General features: G+C 37.6%; 2 protein-coding genes across 2 annotated transcripts; both read right to left on the bottom strand.

Annotated features, from left to right (window-relative positions):
• Window positions 1-665: 665 nt before the first annotated feature.
• atmin (ATM interactor) lies at window positions 666-10,291 on the bottom strand. Its single transcript, XM_044137320.1, has 4 exons — window positions 9,881-10,291; window positions 6,007-6,132; window positions 4,921-5,120; window positions 666-4,828 (listed from the first exon to the last, which is right to left on the bottom strand). The coding sequence occupies exons 1-4, from the start codon at window positions 10,181-10,183 to the stop codon at window positions 3,067-3,069; spliced, it is 2,391 nt and encodes a 796-aa protein (XP_043993255.1). The 5' UTR covers window positions 10,184-10,291; the 3' UTR covers window positions 666-3,066.
• A 504-nt stretch (window positions 10,292-10,795) lies between these two features.
• cenpn (centromere protein N) lies at window positions 10,796-14,711 on the bottom strand. Its single transcript, XM_044137310.1, has 10 exons — window positions 14,360-14,711; window positions 14,154-14,199; window positions 13,442-13,501; window positions 12,941-13,014; window positions 12,682-12,855; window positions 12,506-12,607; window positions 12,288-12,342; window positions 12,066-12,175; window positions 11,845-11,968; window positions 10,796-11,550 (listed from the first exon to the last, which is right to left on the bottom strand). Exons 1-10 carry the CDS (start codon window positions 14,528-14,530, stop codon window positions 11,456-11,458), a joined length of 1,011 nt encoding a protein of 336 aa, XP_043993245.1. The 5' UTR covers window positions 14,531-14,711; the 3' UTR covers window positions 10,796-11,455.
• Window positions 14,712-14,825: the final 114 nt, after the last annotated feature.

Here is a 14,825-nt window from a genome sequence, read left to right as displayed (position 1 = left end):
CCAGTGCAGTGTAATATAATGCTATTTTAAATTGTGTTGAGAGTTGAAGATGAGCTGCAGAGGGAATTAAGGTTAATGATAGCATATATATTTAAGCACACTGAGGAAATATTATGCACTGCATTTAATGTTTGCAATTTTAAGACATAGAATAAGTCTCAGAGGAGTTAATACAGAGCAATAAATAAACAACTGGTCGACTGTCAAGTCAGTAGTCTTCAATTCATCAATGTGTGCAAAGCATTTCTACATATGATTAATGAATCACGTAATATTGTAATTTTCTGGGATTTGTTAGATACAAGCCAAATAATGAAAATGACCAGTAATACTGAAAAAAAAATAAAAAATCAGTGTGTGACATACAACTCAAGTTTGACTTTTTGAATTGAGTTACTGACATAATAAATCAGATTTTTAAAGGTTGAGTTTCACCTAGAGCAGCAATACCCAACAGTCTAAAATTGAATATGCACAATATTAAGAGCATATTCAATTCTAGACTAGGTTGGAATTTCAGTAATTCAAATTTTTGCACTACAACCCTGTTAAATCATTTGTTTGTATGGTTTCCATTGTGCATCAGTCAACTACTTTAACATGAAGCTCTCACAAAGCTTTTTATGGCTTTTTTAAACTTTTGAAAAAAGATCACACAAATTTTTTCCAATATTTATTGACAACTGAAGAGTAGCTTCAACAAATAATCAAGGCAACCGATAACTACGCATTGAGGCAACTGAAGCTGAATTCCTCTAAACATAAATTGTGCATGCACTCCTTTAACGGGGAGAAAATACTGTTGCTGACAATTAAGACCAACAAAGATTAAACATATTCTTTCTAAAGCAAGGCATTTGTCTGTTCCACTAAAGCTGGAAACAGCAATGCTGTGTTTTTCTGAATTCAAAAACCACAAACTAGAAGTCAAGATCTCAAAACAATAAATAGTCAAATTTACAATGTCACAAAGAAAAAAACTTAAGACAGGGAAATGTCCATCATCATTTAGGATGTTGTGCAAAAAAATTTAAATGAGTATGGTACATTTAGACACTGTGCTATTTTCTATACATTCTTTTGTTTCCAATTGTTTTTAAAGTGTAACAACAAAACTACTTACCCATTAAATAATAAGATGGAAACTTATCTTATTATTGAAATAACGTGCCGAACAGCAATCATTTCACATGACGAAATGATCAAATCCAACCAGAAATATTTTGGTACATCATGCAACCATGATGATAGCATTCCTCCTGAATTAATTAGACATGCAATGTAGGGACAAATGAATGTTGTAAATATGCTTGTAATCCGTGTTTTCTCTAAAAGCAGCAAATTATTATGAAACAAAACCAAAGTTAATACCAGAATTAAGGCACAGACAAAACAAAAAAAGGCCTATGAGGTTAAGTTCTCTTTTAAAACATAATCTATTCTGCGGTGAGGTAAAAAGTTCAATAGTATTTAAAAAGAAAAAATTTTGCCACTTTTGAACAAGACAGAATTAAAAAGTTATCTCAAGGATATCACTACTTTCAGTCTATCCGGTGGTAAACATACAGTAACAGTGCTAATCCTAGATCTAACTCTCCGTTTACAGCACAGTAATACAGAATACAGGATTGCTTCAGCACGCAGTGCTGCTACTGTATAAACTTACACCCAGCTAATGAATAAGTCAAAGACAATGACAGCCAAGCCCATTAAATGACTTGGAGCGATTACCTACAAGAAACAAAAAGTAAAGTTTTAGTTTTCCCACAACATTAAACGTCACAATCACATTTAAATAAAAAAAAAAAAAAAAAGAAGTGTGCAAAAACTCACTACTATTCAACAATTACTTTTTTAAACTTGTGCCACAGATGAATGCATATTTGTGTATTTTAAATTTATTGTAGCTGCTTGGAGCAAAGATCGGTTATGTCAAGGCAAGCTTAGTGTTTAAGAGGAAAATTAACTTAAGACATTGGTCATGTCGTTCATAAACTTCAAATGTTAGAGCATGTAAAGCAGAGCGTACAGCCTTCCCTAGGCCGACAGTAACTTCAAATAAGACAGCCGTGTTGTGCGGCCAACCTCGTAAAGGTTTCATGCGCTTTTTAAATGTAAACAATGTATGTTGTTGCATCCTATACTGCCGAGATGCAAGGAGTTCAAGAAGCTTTAACACCTGGTAATTTAAAAACTAAACTGTAAAAGACTCGACGTCACAAATCACTCGCGGTGGAAATATACGGGTGAAATGGCATTTCAGACAAAACACATACAACATGTTACTCTGTGTGCAAATAAATATGTAAACTGTCACAGGAGCTAATAAATCATGCCCACTGATCTAATAAAGTGCACCAAAGCTATCAGCAGGGTTTCTACATATTTTTCATTTTGAAATTTCATACTTTTCCAGACTCAAATTTCCAGAGTTTATTCTACTTTTTATAGCATTCTGGACATTCGAACACAAAATCATCAACCTTGAAGATCTTGGATAGAAACCTTATTTATAGGTTCCACACATCCTGACACAGTATTGAAACTGGATTCTGTGTGGCATTTCTTTTTGTTGTATTAAAACATAAATTGGAAGTTTTCTGATGTCTGAAAAATGACTCCTGTTTTGATTTCTGAATGCTGGATGAATTGTACATCAAGCTCTTGCGTGGTAAATCAAAGACAAAGAAAGTCATTTAAAAACAAACAAATGCAAAAGCCACAGCGTTCATGAAACATAATTGGATTTATGTCCTTTTGAAAGTTAAAAATGAGAAAATAAAGACAGGAAAAAAGAAGAAGAAAATCAAACATTTCCCATCCTTTGCGTTCTTCTTTTCATACTTCTCCAGACCTGCAAAATGGTCAAATAAAATCCTGTATTTTTTCCAGACTGTGCAGGAGCCCCGTGTCAGGATGTAGACCTGGAAATGCTCCGGAAGTGACGCCCCCTCTGGAATGGTCGAACGGCTACTAGAGCAACACAGACTCATTCCCCTAGAAGAAAACGGTATATCATAACGCTGTTCTCCAAGCGGCATGGGGAAAACTTCCCTGCGAGGCTTTTCAGCTGTTCGGTTTGTCAGAGTGCTGAAAGAGAGCACAAAGCTCCTCGCATGTTTGGGTTTCCACGGAGCTGAAATGCGACTCCATGTTCCATGCCAGGTCTGCTGACAGGAAGTCATCCATTACAGTCTGTGTTTCATTGCTAGTCAGGAAAAGGTGCCCCAGGCCCTCTGCCTGACTGGTCATGGTCTGGGTTTCTGTGCTGTTCAGCATCCTTCCATGCTCACCCTGACCTGTGTGGGCCTGTGAGGAAGGTCCTCCTGCAAATGAGGGGAGATCGGTTTGTGTTTCAGTATCTGAGGACTCTGTGCTTATGGAAAAGCTTGAATGTCGCAGGATGTTGCTCAAGGGCATGCCAGTATTTAGTAGGAAGTTGAGGTCAGTCTGAGTTTGAGTGTCAAATAGCTCAAGGTCGCTGGCTTGAGACCGGCTCTGTCCTTCACTTTGGTCCAGTTCATCCATGAGGAGGAAATCAGTCTGAGTCTGAATGTCTAGAGATCCCAGAGGTGTGTCACCACCCAGGACACCCAGTTCGCTCTCCTCCGTCTGGGTCTGAATGTGCACAGCATTAAGAAACTCCTCAAAGTCAAAGTCTATCCCATTGTGCTGCTCCTGAACAGAGCCTGGGCCGGACTCACAGCCAGCAGAGGCCTCTGTGATGACCTGGTGATCAGACAAAATGTTCTCCAGGTCATTTAAAAGGGTTATTGTTTGGGTCTGATTATCCGCCATGTTGCTTCCACCAAGATCATGTGTCTGCACTCCAAAACACAAACCACCCACTGACTTTGAGTCCTCGTATAGATTGCTTCCAGCAGCGTTGAGGGTCTCACTTATATCTGCACATGTTTGGGTAGAAACGCTGAGAGAGTCGTTCTCAAACAGATCGGAGCACATTGCGGCCTGTTCCTGAGCCTTCTCTTCCAGTTGTGGCATTGCAAAATATGTCTGTGTCTGCTTAGTTTTGTAAGGCAGCACAGATGAGCAGGGCGAAGTAATTTGAGTCAAGCATTGACTGTCAGTCTGAGCTCCAACAGATGATGTGGATTTGGCTCTGGAAACGAATGTTTGAGTTTCAACACTTACTGGCAGGAGGACTTGGGCACTCACACTAATGTCTGTTTGGGAGCAGGATGAAACTGAGGACTCGCTCACAGAACACAGTCCAATTCCTTCTCCGGCCACTGGAGGCATTTTTGACAAGTAGGACCTGTCCGTCTGTATGTTGGTAGAGGTGCTTCTTCCGCGCTGCCCTGCCACGCCCCCGCCCGAGTCGTCTGTACTCGCAGGATCCAGATTGACCTGGACCCCTGTGCTGATAGGACCTTGGCTAGAACGTGAAGAGGGCATGTAATCCTTGAAAGCTAAACTTTTTACATCGAGTTGGGGCAGGACCGCTCCTGGGGTTTGTGGCAGGAGCTGAAGAGTGCTCACAGAGCCTTGGTTGTCTACTGCAAGCACTACAGACCTCAGAGGGCCACCTTCTGTGGACGGAAGAAGGACAGGCAGATGGGCCAGCTGCATAACTGGAACGCTGACTAAAGCCATCTTGGGTTTTGGAAGGAGCAACTTCTGGAGACCCTTGTGGGGGTTAGAGCTCTGGTTCGTTGGCTCTAGGATGTACACAGCTGAATCAGAGGGGAGAGCAGTCTCCGTCGCTTCTTTAGCGGCGGGCGTCATTTGAACAGTAGAATCATAAACCTTCACTTTTTCAGAAACACTCAGAAGTTTGTCCATCTTCCGCTTTTTTACAGGAGGAACTCTGTAAACCAAGAGAAACCAGTTAGGTAAAGAGCAATTAATAAATAAACCATGAGTATAATAGTATCCCATTTGCTCTCTTTTTTTACATGCCTGTGTTCTGTAGGAATTTCATGACCAGTCCGGTAGATATGAGACAACAAAGCAGCTCTGCTAGCATAGGGGCAGCCGCATGTACACTCATAGGTCTTCCCACAGTCTTCGATGTGCCTCTTCAGGTCCCACTCTGTGCTGTAGCCGTTGTTACATTTGGAGCACTTGTGTTTTTTCTCCGCATGCATCTTCATGTAATGCTACAATGACACATATTAAAGTAAAAAAAGAAAAAAGCTTTATTAACAGAAGGACAAAAACCAACAGGAAAAAAGAAGAACAATGATTATTACATGACAATCTGTTGGGGGAATCGTTGCTTCTGTCATTCATGAGGATGCCACCCACCTACATGCTGCTGAAGGCAAAGCACAATCCCTCATGGCAACAGCTTCCCATAACAAGGCAACATGCTGTACTAGGCATGTCTTTTTTTTTTCTCTTTTAGAATATAACTATCCATACAATATGGACTCAGTGCAAATGCCAAAGAGTCCAAGCAATTGGCCTGACTTCCTAAATCCCCAAATCCCAAAGTGAACGACTGCCTGCAGGGTGCATAGAGAGCCCACCCTGAAACTCACAGGATGTGCCTCAAACAAGAATGATGTGTTGGCAGATTAATAGAGACCTACTAAATATTAGAGAGATGGTTTGATGGCCCTGTGGTATGATATGATAGTGGCGAACTACATTTGGTAACTACATAAATTATTAGAGGCCTAAGTAAATATGGAACATTAAATTTATATAAGGAAGTCTTGTTACTAAAATAGTCACTGCAAAACCTGGCAGATGTAGATACCTCTTCAAGTTTTCAGCGAACCTGAGAAGACATCTTAAATAAATTGTTTGTGGTAAAAATCAAACAACTCAAATATTTAATTGTTTGAAACTTAACTGATCTAAACAATCCGACCATCTGAAAGAACAAAAGCCCCATGCTATTGTTCTTTTGTTTTGTCTTGTGTAAAAGTGGAGGAAACTTTTTTTAGTGATTCTCAACACCAATGGGTTAATATAGTTTTTTTAGAAAGGTACAAAGAGGCTATTAAATCATTGGATTTTTAGGGTGAAAGTTCTTACTTGCTTAACCAGGGAGAACTGTGAGAAAGGTCTGTTGGGGCCCCTGGGACAGCCCTCGATGGGACAGCAGTAAAGTTTTTGTGAGCCCTTCATCTCCTTTCTGACTGTGGGGTTGACAATTCCATCCTGAAGAGGTTAGTCACAGCAAAAGGCCAAAAGACAACAAAAACAAAGACATTTAAAATTGTTGCATTTTTTTTACACATTAAAGATCTTCAACGGAGACATTTGATTCTGATTCGACAAATGCAGCAGGATTTAAGGCACTTTAAGACTGCAAAGTTAACAAGAAGTTAAAATGAAACCAAGTACACTTAGTTCAAAATGTACAAATTGGGTGTAGTTGATCATTTCATTGATGTAACAATGTTTCTTTACAATAAATACTCTATAACACAGTGAGCACATTGACTGAATTGTCACAAATGCTGGTTGAGAAACGGCATGACATCCCTAAGAAGAGTGTGACCAAGCTAGTGACCGGCATGAGGAGGACACGCCAGTGGTGACTCTGTGTACTTTTACTACAGTCTGAAGCCCCTTTTTAATTAAATAAGTACATTGTTAAATTATCTACAACCCATATAAGCATTTTTCTTATAATTAGGCATCTCTTGAAGGTGAGCTAGGAGGATTCCTTGAGCAGGTTATGATATATCTATGGGCTATCTATGGGCTATATAAAACATGTTCCTTACATTTTTTTTTTTGCAAAAACAAGAGAATTTACCATAATATGGCACCTTTAAAGATAAAATAAACTGCTTCCAAAGACATAAGATTCTTTGTTACATTACCTAAAGAATCAATCAAGCACAATTTTTATTACCATTTCTGAGAAGTACGTTTACTTTGGCTTGAACTTACATTTTTTAGTTGGCAACTCAGAGTATGACTTGAAAAACTTTCAGATCATTAGCTGTAACAGATATGAAAGCAAAAATATTTGAAGTGCCACACATAAAACATTTAGTATTTTTTTTCAAGATTTGTTGCCATCGTGACTTCTCTTTAAAGCATTTCAAGTACCTCAGTCGTTATTGAGTAAAACAGATTAATATCCCCAGGAAGCTTCGCTAAATGAATTTGACACATCATAAACAGGCAGCACCACTGCCACAACAAATACTGTCATCTTTCAGCAGCCAAGGTCATCTCCATCTGGTGAAACGCTAGAGGGAGAAGACAAGCTGAGGATGGTTATTAAAGGGCCCCTGCTTTATCAGCGAGTAGTGAGAGGGCAAAAAGCCCACATGAAAAACTGTTGCTCTTCCTGCTGGTTGCCTTGGAATCGTCATCTTATGGTTAAGTGACGAAGCCTACTTAATGTCAAAATATTTGTCATCAGCATGCAGCTAAAAGAGCAAGCTGAGCTACAACTGTTACGTAGTGATTGCAGGGATCATTTTTCTCCTCTGAGAAACTGTAAAATACAATTATGAGTTGCAATAATAGTCTGGAGCTACTCCATGCTTTTTAAGTGTTTGAGAGATGTCCAGGAGTCTGGTCAAAGCAAACCATTCCATCTACCTCTATGAAAATACCAACACCAGACCTCAGGTTGGCAGCCTCAAGTCATGAATAATTCAGAAAAAGAAGCGCAAAGTGAGAAGCAGCAGTATCCAAGAACTTTATCACCGCTGGACTATCATTATCACCACTAATAGCAGTTTCTCAAAGGAGCGTATTGATCTGTCTCCAAGTCTTCACTCTAATTAAATGTCAGTTTGCTCCTTTCTTTCATCTGAAAATCCAATGTAGATAGACTAACAACATTTAAACTAACTACATAGATTGTGAACATCAGGAACAAAACAATAGGTCAGTAAAGTTGATCTAATGTTTTTCCAAACTTGCCTACACCCACAATGTTCGCCGTCCGTCACATTTATATGGCTAACGCAGCGTTTTCATGGCAAATCCAGTGGGTTTACTGGTTCTTTGAAAACTTCTCCAGCCTGCCTACATTCACTAAGTGCTAATTCAAATTCTCACTTTCACCTATTTTAAACAAAGAGCTTAGTCTGTCGCTGGACAAAGGGGAGGCTTTGCCAGAAAGGAACTTCATTCATGGAGGGCAGACAGTGAATTACAGCCTCCCACAGAAAGGTCCGATCCAGTGAGAACGTTTGTCTGACTTTAAGCCAAGAGCTTAAACTGTCTCTACTTAAACTTTATTCATCAAACCAACGTTCACCTTACAGAGTGCCAACTATTCACATTAAACAGGCCGTCTTAGTCCTCACTGATTTTAATATAAAAGGCAGATCGTACACATTTCTGTTCTGTTGTTTAACTCTGGTGACAGAGTTCAGCTCCAAAGTATTCATACAGCTGACATGTTGAGATTTAAAGTATTATTTACATTTTGTTAAACAGTTGTTCAGACTGGACGTAACAGTAACACTTTAAAGTGACCCTTGTCCTGAAGAGAATCAGCAGAGCGAGCAAGATGTTAGGGTGAAGGAAAAGAACTCTTCCAACCTAAAACCTTGGAGTTCATAACATCTGAGATTGGTTAAAAATACCAATGGAAACATAAAATGTTTCTTGACCAGAATTACTTGATTGCCAATGGCAGTAAAGGTTTTATTGATTGATTACTGAGAAAGGAATTAACTGTTGTTGAAATGATTATAAACATAGTTTTTTTAAATATATTATTATAATGGTTTTTATACCATGTCTTATTAAGCTTTCCAGCTAGATACAAAGTTCCTGGTTAAAAGAAAATATTTTAAATCTTAAACTCATCTGTGATGACCATGATGCTTAACTGCAGGGACGTTTGGCTTTGCTGGGCTGGTGACTGATCCTCGTGGTTACGCTACATATTATTTTATCATAACCAAGACATATTTCAATACATTTAGAGATGCAATGAATGATTAACCGTAGACTGGAATTAACCAGTTGTCCCATGACAACTGAGGATCTGTAACTGGTCAGTTCTGAGAAACTAACTTTTTCCCCTCTTAAAATTTAAATGCATCGACATTAAGTACAACACGAACTAACTGAGCAAGTCTGATCAAGTAAATAATTACTTGTTCAAACTTTTGTAATCTGTTATTGTACCTGAAATAGGGAAGTTGTATATCATTATACCTGTATACTGTTATACTGTGCTTATACAATCATGTGTGTAGGTGCTGAAGGCTGTTAACTTTCCTTCTGGCTGTGATTGGTTATTTGTGACCCAAAGAAGGCATTCCTGCAGATGGCAGTAAGACCACTGGAAGGAGGTGGAGGAGCTCAACTGTTTCTCAAATTATTTGTCTTGTACCATACTGTGATAAAATAGTGAAATATTTAACAAATATGTAAAAAAAATAAAAAATAAAACAGAGAAAAAAAATAAAAATAAGTCATGTTTATAAGTTACCTATTCCAGCAATAAAAGCAAACACACAACAGTATAATAATGACTAAATGCTGACGTTTCTGTTGCTTTGTACAACCAGCAAACCATAGACGTGCATTTTATGAAAGTAACATAAGGTATATTAAACAAAAAATGGTCGGTAGTTTTTTTTGTGTGATTTTTATTTTCCTCTTTAACAAAGTGGCTGCGATAAGAAAAGAAAAACCTACATAAATCATAACACATGATAGCCCATACAGCTAGTTTAAATGTAGCTAACCAGCCAGTGGTAAACTGTCACTACATAAGCATTACTCATATAAAACTGGAAAAACTTCGAAGTTTTTGTTATCTCGTCACTACTCATCTGTAAATTAGCTAATTCGAAGTTGGATGACTTGCGTTTTTCCAGTTTTTGGGCGTTTTCCATCATGAGTTAGCCAAATTAGCATTGCATTTATTTCCACATTTAAGCTACATTTGGATGTTTACCTGTACTGCTTTACTCACCTTTATTCGGTGGGACTTTACCAGATGCATGTTCAATGCAGGTGTGTTGGGGAGAATCTTGCCACATCCTTCCACGGTGCAGAGGATGTTCGTCCTAACTTCTTTGGTCAGCTCGATGATGGTAGGTTTTATTATTTCCCGACACTGCGGCATAGGTTCCTCGCAGTATTTCACACCGCCTGCCGTCGAGTTCTGCCTGCTATTTGCCTTGGCCGTTACAGAAACGGCCATGTTTCTCTGTTGACAGTCCATTCTATTTCGTATAGAGCCCCCCCAGCAGGAGCGTTGAATGAACAGGGGCATGACGTCCCTCCGCTTTGACTGAAAGGGACCTTAGCATGGGGCAAACGTCCCCTCAGCTTTGACTGAAAGGCGTCTCAGCCAATCACGGCTTACTACGGTGACGTTAACAAAGCGGAGCTTCGTCACGTCCATGACAACCTCCAAACTTCCGTTTTGTACAGTAGGACTGACTTTTTTCAGTTAGACCCCAATTAAAAGCATAAATGTTAACTAAATAAATAATAAATAGTTTAAAGAGTGGGCAATTCTTAGAAATTTCCAGATCTTTTAATAATTTATTTTGAAAAACACGAGATCCTATGTAGTTACTTAAATTTTTCCATTAATACGTTGTACCTTTTTTGCATGATCAAAACTTTTGAAAAATGCCTTGAATAAAGCAGATGCTTATTTATTTCATAAGTTTATATGAGCAACCCAGTTTTCTCATGTACAACTGCTACTGTTGGCCTTATCTTTCACCTTGTCTGAGGAAGCAGTTGGTGATTGAGTCACAAACAAATTATTTACCTTACATGCATGGTGTAATACTATAAAGGAACATCAATACATAGTTTATTAATGGAACCAAATCTGCTTTATATGCTAATATTGTAGTAATATAGGACATAGGAAACAATGTTTTGTTTTAAAACCATATCTTTTTTATTACACTTAAAAACAACGCAAATCCAAAATCACATCTAAATTTCATTATATAACAGATAAAACTGGAATGTTACATTATTTCTTCCGGATATTAGAATATGCATAAATAAAAATGTGACTTTTTCCAATTATTATGGTTTTAAGGTTAGAGAGAGCTTGTTTTGTTTCAGATATAAATTATGCAAAAAAACCAACAAAAAACACCACTTTAATAGACAACTTTAAAACTTTATATATATATATATATATATATATATATAGTTTCCAAAACTGCACAACTAATGTTTTGATTAAAAAAGGAGGACTTAAAGCCTTTTATTATACAATATGTATGTATTATGCAGGAGGTACTAAAAAGACAATCTTCAAGAACGTAACTAAGAGTAACACAACAATTACTAATTGTACAATCCTTACCCCTGACAACATAAAGTAAAAAAAAAAGCCACTAACTTTAAAAATCCAGATTTACATGACATATGGTGCATAAAAAAGAAGAGGCTTATTAAAGTGGTCTGGTTTAAACTAAAATGTCTATGGATTTACCTGAAAGTGTGGGAAGAGTTTTGAGTCATTCCAGTAGGGGCCAATTTAAAATCAGGGTTGTGTCTGGCACAGTTATGATTAACCAGTTGGAACATTGTCCGTAATGACAAAATAATTCCTTCCTTTTAGAGGAATAGATGACAGCAAGGGTGTGACAGGGGTTGAGGCAATTCCTGCAAAGTGGAAGAAAACACAAGGGAGAGTTAGGCGGACACTAGAAAACTGCAAAACTCAACTTATTTTCTTTTAAAATAAAAAGAAAGTTTTTCTACAAATATGGTAAGTTCATCAATACAAGACGTGGCTCATTCAGTTAGACTCAAACAAGCATGGTGGTTTCTACAATAAGTGTGTGCCCTCTTGTGGACATTTAGAGAACTGCATGTGCTGAAAAAAGAGAAAAGTTTTCGAAATATATATTAAATGTATCATTTTCTTTATGACTGTGACTAATACGCTTCTAGTACCTGAGGATGCACAATGTCTGAGTGACTCAAGGAGGTTGGAACTTGAAAATTTAACACTACATATGAATGGCTCATCCCGTTGTGTCATGGCTTCATTAGTGGGGTCTTTGAATTTTGTTTCCAGCTGAAAAAAATAAAATAAAATCAAATAGAAGCAAGAATGAGTAATGTTACATTTCTGTGTCGAACCATGACCTATATTCAATTATTGTGCATTTTACCTTAAAGACTGCAGACTGCAGTGCAGGCAACATCCCATCACCGAAGGTTTCTCCCGCCATTCGATGTCGGTTTGCTGATGCCTCAGCTTGGACTTTTTCAATGCGCAGCTCTAAATGTACACAACCAAGCCCGTAATAGCAAAATTGCAAAGTTAAAAAAAGCAAGATATCCAACATAAATACATTGCGTGCAGAAGGCCAGATAATTCCACTCAAACATACTTGAAATGCTTTGATCACTCTCTACAAGAGGGCTGGGATACTTTGTTGGAAACACCTAAAGAAAGAGAAAAAGTTAAATCAGATAATTCTCTAACAGAATTGTCAATTTGTGGTAGAAACTACTCTTTTAACCCTTAAAAATAAGAAACCGGCAAAAAATAACATTAAGCTTCAACTACTGGAGTGTTTTGTAACCTCATCAGAGGAAGCTGGCTTACTTGTCGGTACTGCCTCATCAGCAGATCCCTGAGAGCGGTCAGTTTCTGTCCACTCAGGTTAGCAGCCTTAATTTGTTGATGTCTAGTGGACAAAGTCAAGGCCTGCAGCAAAAATCACTTTTAGAAGATGGAAAGTACTTGAAATACACACACAAAATAAATGTTTTTCACCTCACCTGCAAGAGCAGAGGCTTATGCTTTGAAGACAAAGCATTCACAAAAACATAAGGGGTCTGGAGATAATGAACAACATATGTTGCCTTCAGGTGGTTGGGCCGAGATAAGTCGTCTCCCCAGGCGACTCGGATCCAAACAGCTTCGTCTGTGTGCTTCTTAATTTTGACCGACACCTTTGATCAAAATCAAAAGGCATCACTGATATTTCAAACAGTACGTCAAAGACAAATGCAACTGCAGAAGCATTTTTAGGCTCACATTTCTTTTGAGCTCTCTGAGATGGGATTTGAATTGTTCCTTAAACTGCATTAGCTCCACAGAGTGAGCATCATCTGGGAACAAAAAAAAAAAAAAGACGAACAAAAACAAACAAACAAACAAACAAACAAACAAACAGAAAGCAGTTAAATCTCATTTCGAGGATGTAAAAGTATGAACAACAATTGTTTCAGCAGTAAATTTCCAAGTTTATGGTCACAGTATAATGTCTACTCATCTTTAAATTAAAGAAATTAGCTATATTTTACAAAAGATGCCCAAAATGATATTTCTTTACTATGGATGAACATAACATCTTTTTAAAATGCAAATATATAAAATATGTGATATTGAAATTATATTTATACTGGTGCACATTACGACCTAGATTTTAGCAGATTAACAATTGAAATGTCAGTTCCACGTTTTATACAAATTAAAACAGACTAACAGGTTTTAATATTTTAAAGTTTTAAGGTGGACAGTCTTGTTCTGACCTACCCTCAGGATCCACAAGCTGGAAGGTGTGCCACATTCCCTGGTTTGGATTCTCAGTGATATCTAAGACAATGAAACCAAAGTTAAATATTAGGTTTTACTGTAATCATATAATTAAATAACTAACAGCAATGGTTGCAGATTGTGTTCAGACTGCCAAAAGTTATGTTTCTTTGACTTTAAAGTAAATAATGTTGCTACACAACGGTACCGAAGTGCTGACTATGATGACTGTATTTTTGGGTTCCGCTTTGCTTCACTTTCTTTTGAGAAATAAAAGCCTCTTTCTGATCTTGACCAGCTGATAATTTGTCTAATCTAAATCTAGTAGTATTAATGGGTAAAAAGTCTCCCATTATAACTAAAGTGAGTTTTTATGTTATTCAGGTGAACTAAGTAAGTTTGTATCCAGGAAAACCAACTTTAAAAAGACACACAGTCTGTCCATCTTCCTTCAAACATCGGTACAATTTTACAACAGGTTTGTATGAATGGCTGTTAAATAAATAATAATAATTCCCTTTGAACACTATGCACCATCTAAATATTATTTTCATAAAGGGAGAAGAAGCAGATGTGTCTGAAAAGAAAAAATAAGTTTTATTTTTCTTTCAATGATAAAATCTGCGTGCATTTTTTTTTACAAAGGTTTCTGCAAGATAATACATGAAAAAGTATCGCAAAGTCAAAACCACAGTTTAAGAACGGTACTTACATATCATCTCAAGTTCTGTGATGTGTTTTACAGTCAGTCCACTGTCCTATTAAGGAAAATAAACAATTAAAAACAATAACAATTGTTGTTCAATTGAACTACTGTCACATTTACATACAATTGCTGTTGCTTAATCGCACCACAGTGTGTTTAAAACATAAACGAACATACATACATCTTATTCAAGAGATTAAGCTTCAATGTACCTCACAAAGGGCGACTAGTTCTTGGGTTAAGGTCCATTTTGACTGAGTGAAATCTAAGGCTTTTCGCTTTTCTGCGGTCAGACGCCCCCACTTGTCCACCGTGGATTTAAGCATCGAAGCAGGGATCCGTCGCACCAGCCGCTGCAGTAAGTGTTTCGCCGAATTATCCATATTTCCTTAGGTAACAAATAAAACCCAATCTGCGTACTATAAAACTGTATTTGTACTGCTTAACAGACGTGTTAGCAACTGTGAGCTACCGAGACATTCCAAACAAACCGCCTCTGGCACAGACAGGATGAACCAACCAATCAGAAACTAACAACACGCGCTCTATGTGTGCGTTAGCGCTCTCTGGTGAGTTGGAGTAGTATTGCCTTTAACAGCCCCGTTTCCGTTGATACTAAAGTCAGTACGAATGAAAAGCTTGAACAAAAAAATAAAAAAATAAAAAATATTGTTTTTT

Source organism: Gambusia affinis, linkage group LG02 (assembly GCF_019740435.1).
Source record: "Gambusia affinis linkage group LG02, SWU_Gaff_1.0, whole genome shotgun sequence".
NCBI lineage: Eukaryota > Metazoa > Chordata > Actinopteri > Cyprinodontiformes > Poeciliidae > Gambusia > Gambusia affinis.
This window is presented reverse-complemented; position numbering and strand designations above follow the sequence as displayed.